The 20848-nt window shown below is 35.2% G+C and overlaps 2 protein-coding genes and 1 pseudogene across 2 annotated transcripts; all 3 read left to right on the top strand.

The window, feature by feature from the left end:
• The first annotated feature begins 1927 nt into the window (after positions 1-1927).
• Positions 1928-4659, top strand: LOC149056790 (uncharacterized). The gene is made up of 3 exons (XM_089223178.1): positions 1928-2117; positions 2862-4024; positions 4576-4659. The coding sequence occupies exons 1-3, from the start codon at positions 1928-1930 to the stop codon at positions 4657-4659; spliced, it is 1437 nt and encodes a 478-aa protein (XP_089079304.1).
• A 945-nt stretch (positions 4660-5604) lies between these two features.
• LOC149056789 (uncharacterized) lies at positions 5605-11818 on the top strand (annotated as a pseudogene).
• A 2040-nt stretch (positions 11819-13858) lies between these two features.
• Positions 13859-19084, top strand: LOC149056788 (uncharacterized). Its single transcript, XM_089223177.1, has one exon. The coding sequence runs from the start codon at positions 13859-13861 to the stop codon at positions 19082-19084; it is 5226 nt and encodes a 1741-aa protein (XP_089079303.1).
• Positions 19085-20848: the final 1764 nt, after the last annotated feature.

Raw genomic sequence — 20848 nt, 5'->3', positions numbered from 1 at the left:
ACCTATTATAAATATATAATAATAAAGTAATATACCTTCTTAGAAATACTACATTCGAATATTTTAGATAGGTATTTTTGTTTTTATTTATAATAATGATATTATTCTTATATTATAAATCATTTAATCTCTTCTGATATAAATAATTTTATTGTTTTGTCGCCGCGACAAATCTTGCGATGTCTGGCAGTTGTTTGCCGCGACTCGCGTGGATAAAATAATTAGGTGACCAATAAATTAATTAATTAAATACAAGGTGTTAGCGTATGTATAATAATAGGAAACTGTCACGGTGTTACAAGTATAACAATACAATAACACGGGACCCCAATAACAGTAATAATAAAAGTATAAATAAGTAACAATAATAATACAGCAATATAAATATTTAAGTTACCAGGTGGTGAACAATATATAAAATATAACAAAATAGACCTGATTCCGGCGGTGGGTCGATCCAATGATCCAATTTGGCAATCTTCACTTGTATAATGGAATATTATGGTCAGCTTAACGATGTAGCAATTAAAATAATATTCGATGAATGAACACAAGGTGGTCACACTGGGTATACACTAATATTTTACACCAATATATACGTATACTGCGGTCGGGTCGCACAAACGACAACATATATATATATATATATATATATATATATATATATAAGTGTGTATATCAAATATAAATAATATACAAATGTATATTAAATCGAACGATCTAACAAGAAAACTCGTACGACGTCGCAACTTGCAACAAGGGCGCAAGGAACACGTGGGTTTTGTGTCACCGAACAACAACACGAGCACACACACACACGTGTCACGTACAAAGGTGTCGCGCCTACCGGTACGGCGGCGACAAGTCTACGGCAATATACAGCCTGACCATGTCCAGGGAGGGAAAAGGTGGACAACTGAATTGACCGGACTGTCACTCTCGCCGTGATGACCTTTGGTCCGGCAGAAACGCGCCAAACAAGTCGGTGTTCGAACATTTATAGTAGTGACAAATAACTAGAAAAGAAACGGTTGAGCTCATCCTTATTACTACATTTTTAGGCTTATTTACAGTATAATATTAAGACAATTATGATAAGATTATTTGGATAACGTTCAACATTTTGTGTGAAAATTCAACTGTTATATGAATTCAAATATTATGTAGATATTGTGTTTGTGTTCACGGCTGAATTTCATTGTGTGTGAAATCGGAAGTCCAGCCCGTTAACCATTTTTATGACGACCTAATGATGCAATTTAATATTAATATTAATAGCTGTCATCAACCACACTAACGACCAACCATTCAGAAGAACTAACCTAAGAAAAAAAACTGCCGTAATTAAAATTTGCGTCCCGCGTTTGTCGGGCGCTAAAAAATATAATAAATAAGGATTAATATAGATACAATCGGAGTTAGGTATCCTAATAAATGTGGGCGTTCATAAGATAATAATAATATAAATAATCTTGCACATAACAATTACAATAAACAAAACAATACAAAATAAATACTAATAATACAACGATGGCGACACCGTCCGACCTCTGCCTTGTGGGGAGATGGTAAACTGTGGCAAAATTTACCTTTTTCTAAAATTCGATGTGTAAGCTGCGGCAAAAAAAAATTAAGATTATACAATCTGCGACAAAACCGATAAGATACATCATACAAACTGCGGCAATTTATTTTATATACTTTCTATATATACTATATATAGTACATTCCTGTATGTACGTATATCGTTAAATTAATTATGTGATGAGTACAAATTGGTACATCCAAATGTATTTTTAATTTTTAAAGAAACATATCGGTATTATCGATTCCTTTACTTTTGATTATACTAGTTAGTACCTACTTACAAGTGTTAGATGTTACTTAATAAAAGTAGTTAAAAGTTTTGTATATTTTATTCAACGTCATGGAATTTTCAACAATGTTTAGCCAGAATGGCAAAGTATTAACAGTGTTAAACGATTTTAAATTCAAATTTAAATATGAATCAAAAATAAATGGTAATAAAACTTGGGAATGCACTAAAAAAACATGCAAAGCCAAATTAGTCTTCAATAAGGAAAACACTATACTGCAAGAAAAATCAGTTCTGGATCATAGTCATTGTTTTCGCCACATCCGCTCCTGCCATGAGGTTGGCGTCTGCGACTTGCACCTAAACTGGAAAGCTGCTAAGGGATAGTGAACATAATATATGGTATACGATTGAAAAATAGAACAATATCTTTTTATAAGACCTCTAAATATATATATATTAATTATGCTAATATGAAATATTGACAACATTTACCCACCAGTGATGGCCAATCTACTGGGAGGTAATACATAAAAATATAGCAAATGCTGAGTTAATACAAATAATATAATAAAAAGGGGGAGACAACTGATCGTACAATAAATAATACACAAAGGGGGAAAGATAATCTCCGGACCGAACTGGACTGGATGCCGAGCTGCCACACACGCTGCGAGCTGCACTTGATGTAGTAACAGGAAGATTACCACGTACCAAACTGGAATGAATAACGAACTGCCAAACAGGAGGCGAGCGGCCTTTGTCGTAATAAGAATAGAATCTTCTGATGGACAACAATATCACACGATATAAAAGGTGAATATTAAAAGCCTTTAAAAAATGCTGAGCTGCCATGCGCCTTTTACGAACGGTAAAACAAGAATACAAAACTCGACGCCATGTGTCCACACACACACACACACCAATACAGCGGGACCCGGCCGCTGTCCGAGCTGGAACGGGGGAGAGTGGAAGTAGCGTTCTCACCCAGTATGACCAACTTCACATATGCTGAGCTAGCAGGGCGGTCTTACTTCGTGCACAAACAGTCATGAATCAGATTCTACAATTGAACGTCAAATAGTAAGTAATAGTATCAAACGCAAATTATCTGAAAGCAATATAAATGAAATGCCATCTAAAATAATAAGAAAAGAACTTCGTAGTTTAGAAAACCGCAAACAATTACTAACTAATGATATTTCATATATTCGTAGAAATTTATATAATAAAAAAACCAAATATCACCCACCACTTCCTAAAGATATTACTGAATTACATGAAGCTCTAATAAATATGAATATTATGACTAACAAAAATGAAAACTTTTTGCTAATTAATGATAAGGAAACAAATATAATTGTATTTACATGTCTCACAAATTTAAAATACTTATGTTCTATGGAAAAAGTTTTTATGGACGGAACATTCCAGTTCTGTTCTAAATTTTTTTATCAGTTTTTTGTACTGCATGGCTTTCAAAATGGTATTTATACGTCTCTGGTATATGCATTGCTTCCTAATAAACGTACATCGACTTATGAACATTTATTTAAAAAGTTACGTGATGCATGTTTGACTGAAGGATTTGTACTTAACCCAAGTATGTTTATAATTGATTTCAAAATTGGAATACACGAAGCGGTTCACAGTATATGGCCAACCAGTATTATTCGAGGTTGTAATTTTCATCTCGGCCAAGCGTGGTTTAGAAAATTACAAAATTTGGGTCTATCTAAAGTTTATAGTGAAGGAGACACTGATGAAGGAAAATGTTTAAATTATATTTTTGGTCTTCCGTTCCTTGAACCTGATGAAGTCGAAGATTCGTTTGTTTTTGATTTAATTTCAGATATGCCATCTAATAATCAAATAATACAATTTTGCGATTACTTAACCGAAAATTATATGCAAGGCATATTCCCTCCTTCTTTGTGGGCATCAAAATCAGAGGTTATAACAAATAATGTATGCGAATCTTTCCATTCGAAATTTAACGCGTATTTTTATCACCATCATCCATCACTATATAAATTTATAGATGCTCTACAGGATATTCAAGTTGACACATATATAAAAATTAGAAGTGTAGAAGAAGGGGTAGTACAAAGAAGAAATAAAGCAACAATGCAAAAATACAAATTTATTGATATACAGCGACAAATGAAAGAAGATGGACAAATTTCAAGATATGAATTTTTGAAAAAAGTATGTTTTAAGAATAAACGAAAAAATTTTAATTAAGCTATTGTAAAAAATACCTATTGTATTATGAATATTTATTTTTTTATTTTTTTGATTATACGATTTTTTAAAAAAAACTCTAATAAGAGATACCAATAGCTGCCACAACACGTAATACGTATTATATTATATTATTATTTTTTTTTTTTTATTATAAAAATATTATACGATTTTTTTAAATAATTTTTAATAATAATAATATTTTTTTAATTTTAAAATTGATTTTTTGATTATACGATTTTTAAAAATATTTTTTAACAATAACATACTTTTCAATATTTAAAAATTGGTTTTTCTTTATATTTAAGCCTTATACTCTAAGAGATACTTATAGCTGTCATAACACGTAATAGGTATTATACCTAATTAAACGATAAACGTGTATATAGATTATCGTAACGATATGTATACGTAGTATATATAGAAAGTATATAAAATACATTGCCGCAGTTTGTATGATGTATCTTATCGGTTTTGTCGCAGATTGTATAATCTTAATTTTTTTTCTGCCACAGCTTACACATCGACTTTTAGAAAAAGGTAAATTTTGCCGCAGTTTACATACAGCCGCCTTGTGGTCCGGAACGCTGGAACAATAATCCCGTAAAAATGGTCAGACTTGGGGTGGTAGGCGCATACCACACGAAAAGGCACCGCACCGATACACTACGCATATGAACGGCAGAGCGAGTGTATATAAATATGAGGTTTGTGTATTGTGTGTAGGCGACGCACACGGATGACGACGCGAATACAAATATTATAATCAGGGCTAGGATTTGTAACAGCATGTTTTTTTCCGACTTCTGATTATTAATTTTATCAGTAATGTTCACGAATCACCTCATGATGAGATTAATGGTGGTGTTTTTATTTTGCATGTTAATGCATATATTGAATAAAATGCATGTTAATGCATATTATATTGAATAAAATGAATATTATTGCATATTTCTATTATAAGAATACGAAAAATGCATGTTTTATAGTATATTTCGTAATTAATATTTATAATTTAATATTAATATTTCATATTTAATTCTAGCTCTGCTGATTAAAGTATAAAACTTGGTTTTGTTGTCAAACAAAAATTTTATTTTTATTAATACAAACCTATATAGGTAATATGGTACAATAGGTATGCGATTAAAAATTGAATAGTTTGACGGAGAAAGATAAACACACTTAATAAAAGTATGTCGGTCAATATAAAATCTAAGATGGAAATTAAAATGCATATTTTTGCATATTTTGGTAAATAAAATGCTTATTTTACAATTTTTTATTGTATACAAATCCTAGCCCTGATTATAATAATATTGTATACGCACACAAACGGCAACGTAAATGTATATATATATATATATATATATATATAACTGGTGATATCCACGCGTCATGTACGGTGACGGAAACGTGCGATATTCTGTGGCGACAACACACAAGAAGAGCTCGTTAGACACGTGGTTCGACAACCCACACACACGCACGTCCAAATTGGGCAACGACGTGCAGCAAAACGACTGTACTCGGATCGGCCGACCATGTCTGAAATATCGGGACAAGGACCAACTCGAAATTGGTCACTCGACGACGGCTCTAGTGATCGGAGCGAGACGCACAAACACCACTGTGGTGACGATACGCGAAAAAAACGCGCGGGCGGCGTAATGGTAAACCGTATACCGCTGGAAAAGAACAACAGCCACGGCCGTTTCGGATAGCCCTGGGCGGCAGTGGGGGTAAGACGTGTGCGTAAAGTTTGCACCCGAAACACACTTGTGCCAACCCGTAGTGCCGTCAATGGGGCGAAATCGTGGGGGGTTAAACATCCTCCCCCCCCCATGGAACGACCATGGTGATGTCTCCGGCGATGAAGCGGTGGATTCGTTGATTGATTATTATTCACACAAGAGCGGTACTGAGAGTGATGTGACGGCGGTATCGTATGAACAATAATAATAGTAATAAAAATTACGTTATAAAAGCAGAATAACAAATCAAATTATATATGGTGGTAAAACTACAAAGGGCATTTAAACAACGTATCACAAAATATAATACGAATAATTATTTAGATAATAGCTAATAATACAATTTAAACTAAAAATTGGCGTGGGTATAACAGAAAAGATAATATTTACGATAAATAATTGCATTGATAGCAAACAAAAAATAGTACCTAATAAATCAACACGAAATGGGCAGTCGACAGCGAACGTCCGCCATCGATTCCATGACCATGGCTGACATATCCGACAACTTTAATCACGGCAACCTGAGGTGCATTTAAGTTGCCTACCTGACACTGTCACACAGCGCTACCGCCAATCACATCGATCAGAGTTAATCGATTACTCAGTTTTGTTCACATCTTAGCGAACGCCCTCGACGTGTGATTGACGCCACCGCTGGACGGCGATCCACGTACCATCGGTACGAATTGAAACCGATCCTTTTCAGGACCAACTGCCACGACGGTCAATATACAGCCACGATAAAACTAACGTGGGTGTATCGTCTGACCGAAAATTCCGTCATATACGACAATCGGCGACGGTGCTAACAAAACCAATCATTCTCTGGACGAGATCCGGATTACGCCGAAGCCGGCGACTTGTACCCGCAGCGGGACGCAATGTGCCACTCAGACCTCGTAGCCGCTGACGATGACGCCTAGGAACAAAAACCGTCAAACCGACAGCCAACTGAAAAGGAGTCCGACGGATGTTTAATTTTTAAAATTGGAATACCAGTTAACTAAGCTTGTACCAACGACGACCGGCCCCTACCCCGTTATTTGTACAAACTGTAGACCAACTACAACAGATATATTATATTTATTAGTCAGTTTAAAATACATACTTTTGAATTCAATTATATTGTAATCTGTTTCATCATCTGAAATTTTATTTTTTTAGTATTATACTATTATATGATACATATTAAACACTTATATAATATCTGTTATATTTATAGCATTATTTTCTATAAACTACTAACTAGTAAAAGATACGTACAATGAAATATATTGGTTTTTTTTTATAAGTTGTTACAGTGACGCGTTAGGAATTTCGTTTGGATAGGTATAGTGTTGCGCTGACAAGTCCGTATGAGGGATGTTGTCAGTCGCTCGGTCCTCAGAACCCTTGTGAGAAGGAATGTTTTAAGCAATACACAATTGTGATTAATTTATAACGATTGTATTATAAACAGCTAATATATGGGGAACGGAGAACACCGTTGGACCTGATGACGAAGAGCAGTGACGACAAAGATGGCTTGATATGACGATTGACTTGACGTTGGACTACCGAGCTGCACGTCCCGAGATTCGTATCTCCTAGTTGAGCGTTCACGAACAGGTGACCCTTAGGCCTTTTGCAATCGGTAAGAGCGACCGTGAGCAAAAAGGCAGAAAGATCGTATATAAATGCTTAAAGCGCCGGAGCGGACGTAGAACAAGTGGAAACACACACAGTTTTCAAAAACAACAACGGCCGAGCAGCACGTAGAACGAAAGCGTACGCAACAACAACGCACATACACACACACACACACCGTTACCCGAACCAAGGTGACGAGCGCATCAGGCTGACCAACATTGCGGGTGGCCGAGCGTGGTCACAAGATGGGGGTCGTTCTCCGACAAACATAAATTTGATAACATGATATAACCACAGATTATATAAAACCAAATGGTGCACTTCTTCGATTTACTGATAACACGAACCTACCTCAAATCAGTAGGGTCACATAAGAGAAATAAATTAATGTACAACAACTTTTACCATAATTTTTAATTATTGTATCAAATAATATTTAATACATAATAATATTATATTATATCATATATAATTTATATGTACTTTGAGCGTCAATGGCTCAATGCTAATGGAATTCCAAAAATCATATATAATTTTGCGTAGCTTTAATTCAATATATGGATTAGTGTGTTATAATCTTGGGGCTTATCTTTATCAAATCTACTTGTATTTTTTAAAACTTTTAACAGATATTCATGTTAAGCACACAAATACATCCCCAACATTTTTTGAGAAGTGTTTTTTAAATATTTAAAATATTTTTTTGTGCATATTATTCCAGAATACTAAATTTGTTTTCTCTTTTTCGATATTTTTATTTACACTTCAAGAAATAGTGACTCTGTTACACAATTTAAAAATATTTTACTGTGTACATCACAAAGACAAGGAGGAAATACATTATTTTTAAAATAAAAACAAATTTTGGTCTGTGGCAGGAGTATTAGCTCATTTATTATAATGTTCTTCACAAGTTCAATACACAAAAGATAAATAAATAAAAAAAATTATAGGTAGAGAAGATTAAAATCAGATTCCTTAAAAGAAGCCCGATTTTTAATTTTTAAATTTTACGTCCAAAAAATAATTCGAAAAGCTAACTAAATGAGCATGGTTTAACATGGAATATTATACTAAGTTTTACAGATATAAAAAATCGGGTATCTTTCTCTTTTTATTCAGGTATCAGAATCAGATATGAAAAATATCTTCTTTATTATTAAATAAATATAAAATAATTGGTGCAAAAATAAATTATGAAGATTAAATAAAAAAGTTTAATAAATAAAAAAATTCACACTCAGCATACCGCGTGCGTTGAGCAATGAGCAGCAAAACAATAACAGTAATTCGGTACTATATATTTAAATATACAGGGTGATTTTTTAAGCATGCTCGCCCCATTTTTATGATTAAATTATGCATATATTCAAATTTTGATTTTTGGAATATTTAAGTGTAGTTAAAGGCGATATTTTTGAGTACTTAGATTTTTCTCAACTTTTAAGGAGTATCCTGTAGCGATACCAACTTTGGTTTTTCAAATGACAACCTATATGTTTTAAAGCAAAATGTGATTCAGATAATTTTTCTGAAAATTTTGACATATTGCAATCAAAATTCGAACGAAAACTTCCAGAGTTATTCTACTTGAAATACTAAGGAATAAGGATAAAAGTCTAATACTTAAATGCCTACGTTGTAAATGGATACGATAATTATAATTCGGTATACAATATAAAAATAAAATATTTGTTAATAATCACTACTTATTACTAAATGGCCAAATATTGCATCTGACAATTTTCAAAAGAAAAGAAAATATGAATAAAATAATATCCTTTTTATTTTATCCATGTTACCTATACCTTATAGGCAACGTTAATATTTGTATAGCATAGGTATACCTACTTATAATAAAATACCGAACAATAGTGTACAATAGCACAAATGCGAAATATGTACGTGTATCCATTTACAACGTAGGCATTTAAGTATTAGACTTTTATCCTTATTCCTTAGTATTTCAAGTAGAATAACTCTGGAAGTTTTCGTTCGAATTTTGATTGCAATATGTCAAAATTTTCAGAAAAATTATCTGAATCACATTTTGCTTTAAAACATATAGGTTGTCATTTGAAAAACCAAAGTTGGTATCGCTACAGGATACTCCTTAAAAGTTGTGAAAAATCTAAGTACTCAAAAATATCGCCTTTAACTACACTTAAATATTCCAAAAATCAAAATTTGAATATATGCATAATTTAAGCATAAAAATGGGGCGAGCATGCTTAAAAAATCACCCTGTATATTATATTACTATATATTTATATAATCTGTGGTAAAACGGCTGAACAGTGTCAAAAAAGTCAGTGATGTGTAGTTAATAAACAATAATTTCTTATAAAGCCTTATTTTCCCTATCCGTGGTGACACTGATTTGAGGTAGGTTTTGATTTTTCGCATTTTTGAGAATTACATGGGCCGAATAGGCCACCAATTAGTGCACCATCTGGTTTTATATAATCTGTGATATAACCTCAAATATTTTCTATTACCAACATAATTTTTATTAAATTGACGTTAGGGAAATTTTGTGCTAAAAAGTAAACAAATTTGTAATCTGAATCGTCGAAACTTAAAAGCTCATTTTTAAGAATAAAACCACTTAAAAAGAAAATCTTTGAAATTAAGGTCATCTAAATCCAACAATATTATAATGCTCTATTGTTTTTACTTCTATCATTATTGTAGACTCTACAAACTTAAATTTTGTAGTAGATATATCTTTATTATAAATACAATGTAAATACCATTGCTAAATAAATTTATAATATGAATAAAATTTAAATACCATGGTTAAATGCATTTATAATATAAATAAAATTTAAATACATAATATATTATTATTTATTATTTTTGTTTGTGTTAATTAATGAACATCAAATGAGAAAACCACAGGGCTGGAAGTTGTTTAATATATAATTATATTTTATTATAATATAAAATAAAATAATAAAAATATACTGTTGGAAAAAATGTAGTTGTTTATCCAATTCCTCATTGAAATGCCACCAATATTGTTTAAGTCTATCTGGTTTTTATTAATGTTTGTAATATTCTTTTAAATTTATTTTACTTTTATTTATAGAACTATAGTAAATGTTCAACCAACTAAATTTGATTGCATTTGTTTACAGTTACGTATTTATACTTCAGTATCTAATTCTTGAGGATTGTTCGTGAGGTTTTGCCATTGAATTATGCCCAGTTAACAATCATATCTGATTATGAAAGGGGGTTAATAAATGCAGTAGAATCAACCTTTCCTGAAAGAAGATTCCAGGGTTGTTGGTTCCATTACTGTCAAGTAAGTAATGTAAAGTATTAAGGTATTATTACTTAAGTATTTTATATCAATCAAGTTATTTCTTATTAGGAATAGTTAATATAAATGTACAATATTTAATTAAAATTTTTTATGCTATTGTAAGGTATTGTAGAAGAAGTCTAAATAGTATTTACCATTTATTCCAATCGAATCCTGAGGCAGCTACAATATTGCGCATGGTAATTTAGTCTGAAATTAATAAAACTAAAATATTAATACCTTATACTGTTTTACAAAAATGTCTATTATAGATCTTGGCTTTACCACATTTACCTGCTCAAGTACACCCAATTGTCAATTACAATACATGATGAATTTTGGGTAATTGTTGAATTTGCCAATCAATATCCGAATATTTATCAACAGATGGAAGTATTTCTGAATGGTTATATTCAGGAATTTTGGCTTACACAAATTGGCGCTACCTCAATAAGTGTCTATAGGCATGAGAATTATATAAAAAAACATTTTTTTACTAGGTACCTAATAGTTTTAAAATGTATAATATACTTTTTAGTTCAGATATACGCACCAACAATTACCTAGAGTCATTTCACGCTATGTTACTCAACCAAATGGGAAAACACCCAAATATTTGGGATTTTTTGCGTAAACTCAATTTTATAAAATATTTGTTAATTAATATACAATTAATTTTTTTTTTTTTTTTGGAACTTTCAGCTAAAAATTTATTACAGTTTATTTTATTTTTATCCTAGAAAAATTGTTGTTGATTGAAAATCAATTTTACGTTGAGATGGACCAAGTTCGAAGAAACCTAACAGTAGATTAATGAATTTATTTAATTTTAAATTTATGTACCCTTATATTATAATTACTCATTTATACTGTTGTTTTTAAATGTTTAGGTAAGAAATCATACATCTAGAGTAAAACGGTTAGATGCTACTCGGAAGGTTATAGAGAGTATATTGATAGTTTGATACTCTCAATGACGATGGGAATCTATTAATGTTTCTCCAAAGAGCCGGCCATATGATGGATGGGTATCTGCATAAACCAGTTGGCCCACAGCCATGATAACCTAATAAAATTTTATTTCAAATTTTATTATTATTTTTATACAATTTTTATACTTTTAACTACTTTTTTACGACAGATTTAAATATTGACAAATTATACATTTAATTTTTTACATTTATTGACAAATTCAATTAGTAGTGAATAGTGATGAATGTATTGATTTTACAATGACTAGGTATATGTGTTTTATTATATTTATTATATAATTATATACAATAAATATAATAGGCGATGAATGTATTGGTTTTACAATGATTATGTGTTGTATAGTTCTATTATATTTATATAATATTATGATTTATGACATTGTATGTTTTATAATTTTTTTTAATAAATATAATTTCAACAATGTTTATACTGTTTATAGTAATGGATTTAATGCCTTACCTTATAAAACAACTTCAGAAGCTTCAAACCATGACAAAATGCTTCCAACAGTTCCAACAGTTAAAACTAAAATGTGTACATACAACGAACTTTCAACTTCAAACTTTGTAGGTTAGGATCAGATATGTATAGTATCTATATATATTTATTTCAAATAACGATTTGACATTTTTTTTTCATGGTTGGTCACTCTGACTTTCGGAGAAAAAATTGGTTGTTATCAGTTGTCGGAGAACGGCCCTCAGCCCCGTGGTCACCACTTGCCGCCAAACAGTGACGTGTTTAAATGAACGAAAAGATCGAACATAATATAGTATTATTTAGTTAAGCGGATTCATAACATAAGGTTAGGTTTTATTAGTATACATATTCAATATTTCGTAAATACATAACAAGATAACTATTATAACATAGACATAATATTTTAGTCACGAAAGAACTCGCAACAAAAGAAATTCTAAATGTAGTTAGTAAAATGTATATATATTTCTAACGATAAATATATTTCCAGATCTTTAGTAAATTGAATGACCAAAATTTATCTTTAAAATCGATTAAACAATAGACAATGATTATTAATATGTGTTGACGCCACAATCAATGCATGCACCTGCACACCATGTCCACCACCAAAAGCCCGATAAGCTTATCTGTCGACCGACTGGTCACGGCGGCGGCGACTCCGCGTATTCTCTCGACTCGACCAGTACAGGTGACGTAGCCGCGACGACGTGTGCGTGTCGTCCGTTGCCGCTTTGTTTTTTGGCAGAAAAGGTATTATTGCCGTGCAAATATATCGCCGTATGTAAACGTACTTATTCGCCCGTCCCTCGTCGCAGTGCGAACGTTTACATTATTATTATGTATTAAGTCGATGATCATCGCTCGTCCGCAAAGTGCGCAACGCGACTCGACATATTCGAAAATACTATTATAGTACGTGAGTGTTGGCCATTAGTATTATTACCGGCTGCCCGTCATTATTGCTACGTCGACAAGTTATTACGCAACTGGTCCAGCGGTTCCACCACGACTCACACACTGCAATCCACGGTATCAGGTCGTACTATCATTGTGTATATTTATTATCACTTCGGGATGTTTATATGATATTAATTGTTATCGTTCTGTATTCGTATTATTGTTGAATTATATTATTATTTAAATTATTATTATAACGATCGCATGTGATCCGAAATTTATTATATTATTATTATACTATTACATTATTAGTATAGTATTTTGTACTTACGGTGGTCGTTTGTGACCATATTATTACTAACATAGGTTAAGACCTCATTTGTATTATTATCTGTATTTCAAATATTATTCAATTATTTGTCATATTGGTATTCGCTTGTTTACTTTCCATATTTTAATTCCTGCTGTTGGCAATCTCCTGATAAGTTATTTGTTGGGCGTGCCAGCCGAAACATTGGTCCTTCGGGCCGGATATCGAAAATACAGTCCACTTTAATTAATTACGTAACCATTCGATAAAACAAGTGAATTTGGTCATAATCTTACTGTTCATAGCTGTTTCAAGTCTATTTATTATATTGTTGTATGGTAGCATCGTGATGGCCATCTAGATACGTCATATTATCGTTGTCGTTTTTCTATTTTATTATACAGTATTAATGTTTCACGATGGCGCCAACAGATCAACAACAACAACAGGAACGTTTTGAGCGATCTTTACAGCATGCTATTGTTAAACGAGATAAGTATGTCAATCAGATGTTGATTTTGTTCGACTTAGCGAAGACAGTTGAGTCTGATCCGTCATCATTACCTATATTCAATGCGCGTACACGGGATTTGGAAACACTCATGTCGAATTTTCGCCACGATCAGGAGGACGTTATGGATCAGTTGGTTGAGCTAGGGCGGATTGAGGAGTTCGTACGAGACCATAGTACCATTGAAACTATTGTCACCGAACAATACTATTCAATACAAACCGTGGCCTGTTGTAAATTGGATACGGTACCCAGATCAGGTTCTCACATTAATTTACCAAAAATTAAGTTACCGCATTTTAATGGTGACATAATTAATTGGCGGTCTTATCGTGACACATTTACATCGCTTGTCCACGATAATTCAGATCTTAACAGTGTTGAGCGGTTTCATTATTTAATTGCTTCAGTCTCTGGAGCTGCGAGTACTGTGGTACGTTCAGTCCCTCTTACTGGTCCCAATTATGAGGTCGCTTGGAACGCATTGCATGATCGATTTGACAGTACGCGTCTTATACTTCACGCGCACTTGGATAAGTTATTCGGATTTTCTCCCATACAAAATGAATCGCTGACTGATTTAAATAATTTTTTAGATGTATTTAAAGAGAACACAGCAGCGATCGACGCTTTAGGTTTGAATGATTTGTCCGGTTTTCTATTATTCTATATAGCGTCGCGCGTCCTGGATAGTTCGACGAAACGCCTCTTCGAGGCTGATCAAGGTACACATGATCTTCCCACTCTAAATGATTTATTAATATTCATACAATCTCAGTGCAAAATCTTACAAAATAGTTCGATGACAAACGTCGAAAGGAAACCTACAGCTTTCACGCGCCGAAAGCCTGTAATTTCAAGATCTTCGTTATTGGCCGCAACCAAGCAGCACGAGCCTCACTGCTATGCGTGCCAAGGGACACACTATGTATACAAATGTGAGAAGTTTAGGGGACTAACCACATCAGCACGATTTCAGCTGGTAAAGTCCAACAACATGTGTTCAAATTGTCTCAGTGGTTCCCATACGGCTTCCACGTGTTCGTCGAAGTATTCGTGTCGAACCTGTTCCGGAAAACATCACTCGTTACTACACTTCGAATCACGAAAGCGCCAGGCTGGCACTAACTCAAATAACCATGCACCCGCGGTTCCATCGTCGTCGGCACCCCCCGTTGGTAGTCTACCAAGCACCGATGACACGTCATTTGTTGGTACCGTTAGCAGCGGCAATTTGAGTGTTTTGGGCACAGCTGTTATTCGGATGTGCAACCAACAAGGACAGTGGGTACCAGTCCGTGCATTAATAGATTGTGGATCACAAATATCTGCTATAACAACAAAATGCGCGACGCGACTTGGTCTTACTCGGTGCAATCGTAAAATCAACGTAGTCGGACTGTCACAGAGCCCCGTAGTCCAGGCAAAAGGTGTAGTCTTGTGCAGCATAGTACCACACATGCGGTTAGATCGAAAGCTAACTTGTGAACCCGTTCTATTGTCAAAGATCACTGGGATGATGCCCTCGAAAGTGTTAGATTTATCTATACGAACCCAGTGTATGGATCTGGAGCTCGCAGATCCGAATTTCGATCGTCCAGGGCAAATTGAATTTTTACTAGGCGCTGACGTGTACAACCACATTTTCAAAGACGGTTATCATGTACGTCATACACCAGGGTGGCCTTCTGCATTCGAGACAACATTAGGCTGGATTATTGTTGGAGCCGCGGCAGTCTCAAGCGCTCCGTCATCGCAAGTATCACTGTCATTAACAACCGAACCGTCACTCAAACAATTGCTGAACCGGTTTTGGGAAGTTGAGGAGCCTGTGGTTTTACCTAACCCGTTTACAGAAGAACAAAAGTGCGAAGGGATTTTCCGTCGTACCACCACCAGAGATCCGTCTGAGAGGTACTCAGTGTCGTTTCCGTTTAAAACCGATCCGTCTGTTCTTGGTGACTCCCGGTCAATGGCACTATCAAGATTTTATAACTTGGAGTGTAAATTAAAAGCCGATCCTATCATATACGAGGAATATAACTCCTTTATGAAGGAGTATTTACAACTTGGCCACATGAAACTTGCGCAAACTCCCGCAAACTACATCATTCCACATCACGCAGTCGTCAAACGAGCGAACGGAAAAATTAAACTAAGAGTCGTATTTGACGCGTCTGCCACTACATCCTCTGGAACATCATTAAACAACTTGTTATTTACCGGACCCAAATTGCAGTGTGACATAGCAGATCTATTATTACGATGTCGCTTTCATGTATATATGCTCACAGCAGATATATGCAAAATGTATAGACAAATACAAGTGTCACCAGCGGAATGCTCCTATCAGCATATTTTATGGCGCAACGATCCATCTGAATCAATACAGGAGTATGCATTGTCAACAGTTACTTACGGAGTGTCTTCTTCTCCCTTTCAAGCTATCCGTGTATTGCATCAATTGGAACTGGACGAAGGTTCTAAATACCCAGCTGCACAAGGAGTCTTGTCTAGTCAAACTTACGTCGATGACATTATAACAGGAGCTGCCTCAGTCGAACAGATCGTGACGTTGCAGAAACAGCTCATCGGTTTGCTAGGTCAAGGTCAATTTGAGTTAAAAAAGTGGGCAAGCAACTGTCCACACGTTCTGCAAAATATCCCAAAGGACGATCAAGTTGTGGAACTGTCATTCGACCCAAAGGATGAGTGTTCCATAAAGATTCTGGGGTTACATTGGGACCCGGCAAATGATCTATTCAGTTATCATAGTGATCCATGCGTCTCTCGACCTACGAAACGTTCAGTTCTATCCGCGATAGCTAAGATCTATGACCCACTCGGAGCCTTATCACCTATCACTTTTTGGGCTAAGTGCTTCATGCAGATTTTATGGAAAAATGCTTACCAGTGGGACCAACCAATCCCCGACGAATTAGCTTATTCCTGGAATTCATTCTCCACACAATTACCTTCGGTCTCACAAGTTAAAATCAGGAGACATATTCCAATTGAACAGTGTACTGAAGTGCAGCTACTAGGTTTCTCCGATGCATCACAAAAGGGATATTCAGCTGTTGTTTACATGCGATTGTCGTATACTTCAAAACCTGGCACAGTACATTTACTTACAGCAAGGTCGAAGGTGGCACCGTTAAAGAACAGTCGTCTGGACGAGTCACTTTCCATTCCGAGGTTGGAATTATGCGGGGCATTGCTCTTAGCTCAAACATTGCATCGGGTACAAAAGGCATTGTCGTCAATCACTCACATATCCTCGATTCATGCATGGACCGACTCTACAGTGGTGTTGTCTTGGCTAACAACTCAGCAAGTTACATTCAAGGTATTTGTTACGAACAGGCTTAACAAGATAGGTGAACTTTTGCCTTCGGGTCAGTGGCGATATGTACCATCAATGCAAAATCCAGCTGATTGTGTGTCACGTGGCCTACTTCCTACTGAAGCATTAGAACACAGTTTATACTGGGATGGTCCATCTTTCGTGCAACAGTCACCTGATACTTGGAATTCACTACAGTATGAAAAAATTCCCATAGCTGAACTACCTGAACAGAAAACCGTGGCAGAGACATTGTACGTTACTGTTACATCAACAACGAATGACGACTGGCTTGATAAATTCTCATCATTGACTCGGTTAAAGAGAGTCATTGCTTACATGAGACGTTTCATCGTCAAGACTCGTCACAAGTCACTCCAGCGAAAGCCCGCACATCAATGTGACGACCATCCACCTATGTTTACAGGATTCCTTAGATATGAAGAACTTCGTGATGCTCTACAGACGCTCGTCCAAATAACACAACGCATCCACTTTCCACAGTTACTCAAGCGTATGTCATCTTCGTCATCGTCCATCAAACCTCGGTCGATATCTTGTCTTACCCCGTTCATTGACGCATCTGGAATCATACGCGTGGGTGGACGATTGCGCCATTCAACCGCACCGGAAGATTTCAAATATCCAGTGCTAATGCCAAAGTCAAGCGCTTTAACGTTACTATTGATCCGATATTATCACATAATTGGTATGCACGCTGGACCTCAGCTTGTGGCATCCTTGTTGTCTTCTCAATTCTGGATTGTGTCAGGTCGATCAGTTATTCGTCACGTTATCTTCAAATGTGTTACCTGCACACGACATCGAGCGTCAACTGTCAAAACGTTTATGGGCGATCTTCCATCCTCACGAGTGTGTCCATCGAGACCCTTCTCGAATGTCGGTGTAGACTACGCGGGACCACTTTTGATCAAGGAAGGCAAACGTCGGAATGCCCGTTCTACAAAATGTTATGTGGCGATCTTCATTTGCATGGCTGTGAAAGCGGTGCACATCGAGGTGGTCTCTGACCTCACAACTTCGGCATTCCTTGCATCATTGCACCGTTTCATTGCTCGTCGAGGAATACCTTCAGAGATATACTCAGACTGTGGTACCAATTTCCAAGGTGCCGCAACTGAATTTCGTCGGTTGTGGTCAGATCCTGAAGCACAAAACATTGTCTCAAATGCTGTGCCGTGTAGGTGGCACTTCAACCCACCGGCTGCTCCCCACTTCGGGGGATTGTGGGAAGCAGCAGTTAAGTCCATGAAAATCCACCTGAAACGAGTAATTGGCACCCAACTGTTAACATTTGAGGAGATGTGCACCATAACTCAACGAATAGAAGCCATACTGAACTCACGACCAATTACACCCCTTTCGTCAGATCCGAATGATATACGAGCGTTAACACCAGGTCACTTCCTCATAGGTGCACCTCTCGTCACGCTGCCTGACCCCGACGTGACGCAGATTCCGATAAACCGTCTCAACCGATGGCAGCTGTTGGATCAATTTCACCAATCGTTATGGAAACGTTGGTCTTTAGAATACTTGCGATCATTGCAAGTCCGATCAAAATGGCACCACCCGCAACCTAACGTCACAGTTGGTGATCTTGTACTAGTTCAGTCTCCAAATTTGCCACCCACATTCTGGAAAATGGGACGTGTCGAAGCAGTTCATCCCGGCGAAGATGGAGTTGTGAGGGTAGCAACTGTCCGCACCAGTGATGGCACCCTCAAGCGGCCCGTGGTCAAATTAGCTCGTCTTCCAATCAATTAATTAAAAAAAAAAAAAAAAAGATAAAAATCCTTGTTTATTCCTACGCAGCAAGGGTCTTTCCTATCCTGTAAACTGATACCTCGAGTAATTTTTGTATTTTGTATAATTTTGTATACTTTATTATGTATTATGTTTTTGTTCAAATATTCATCTTCGTTACGCCTCGCTCACATTTTGGAAGATCCTTAGTCTTCCAAGGGGGGAGTATGTTGACGCCACAATCAATGCATGCACCTGCACACCATGTCCACCACCAAAAGCCCGATAAGCTTATCTGTCGACCGACTGGTCACGGCGGCGGCGACTCCGCGTATTCTCTCGACTCGACCAGTACAGGTGACGTAGCCGCGACGACGTGTGCGTGTCGTCCGTTGCCGCTTTGTTTTTTGGCAGAAAAGGTATTATTGCCGTGCAAATATATCGCCGTATGTAAACGTACTTATTCGCCCGTCCCTCGTCGCAGTGCGAACGTTTACATTATTATTATGTATTAAGTCGATGATCATCGCTCGTCCGCAAAGTGCGCAACGCGACTCGACATATTCGAAAATACTATTATAGTACGTGAGTGTTGGCCATTAGTATTATTACCGGCTGCCCGTCATTATTGCTACGTCGACAAGTTATTACGCAACTGGTCCAGCGGTTCCACCACGACTCACACACTGCAATCCACGGTATCAGGTCGTACTATCATTGTGTATATTTATTATCACTTCGGGATGTTTATATGATATTAATTGTTATCGTTCTGTATTCGTATTATTGTTGAATTATATTATTATTTAAATTATTATTATAACGATCGCATGTGATCCGAAATTTATTATATTATTATTATACTATTACATTATTAGTATAGTATTTTGTACTTACGGTGGTCGTTTGTGACCATATTATTACTAACATAGGTTAAGACCTCATTTGTATTATTATCTGTATTTCAAATATTATTCAATTATTTGTCATATTGGTATTCGCTTGTTTACTTTCCATATTTTAATTCCTGCTGTTGGCAATCTCCTGATAAGTTATTTGTTGGGCGTGCCAGCCGAAACAATATGTCTTACATATATTTTTAAAAATAACGTAATATAAACAAATTACTTATTAGTTTGTTAATTAAATAATCTTACCCTTAAATTCGCAAAACTTCTTTAAAAGATCTATAAAATTTAAAAAATTTTCCAAATAACAATATGCTCGAGTAACATAAACATTCAGTTTATTTAATGAGTCATCAATCTTTACAATGAATCAATTGCATAGGGCAACTAAATCTTGTTTACAGAACAAAAGACTTGTTAAATATTAAAAGTGGTTGTTTACAGTACCGGATCTACAAATTATGCAACCCGGGGCACAACATAATATTAACGCCCCTGAAAGTCACCAAATCATAAAAATGATGAGTTTAAAATTTAAAATTTGCACCCCTCTATGATAAGCGCCGATAGATCCGGTACTTCCGGTTATTATGTTAAGAATCCGATATTAAACTATAATTTAAGAATACAAATAATACATAATATATCATCCTTTTGATCGTTTTAATCATATAGAATATCATACAAATTAATTAATAATTACAAAACTTACGAAAACAAAAAACTAAAAGTAATATTATAATACATTTGTATTAGCCAATATTATATTATTTACTAACTACAAATTACTACTATTTAATAATTATTACATACTAAAAAACTATTAATTTCAACTATATCAGTTAGATAATTTAATATGCATTATTCTACCTTTTAA

The sequence above is a fragment of the Diuraphis noxia genome, unplaced genomic scaffold, assembly GCF_037042655.1.
Source record: "Diuraphis noxia isolate RWA-SAM2 unplaced genomic scaffold, SU_Dnox_SAM2 contig0003, whole genome shotgun sequence".
Lineage (NCBI taxonomy): Eukaryota > Metazoa > Arthropoda > Insecta > Hemiptera > Aphididae > Diuraphis > Diuraphis noxia.
Note: the sequence above shows the minus strand (reverse complement) of the source record. Positions and strands in the feature narration are given on the sequence as shown.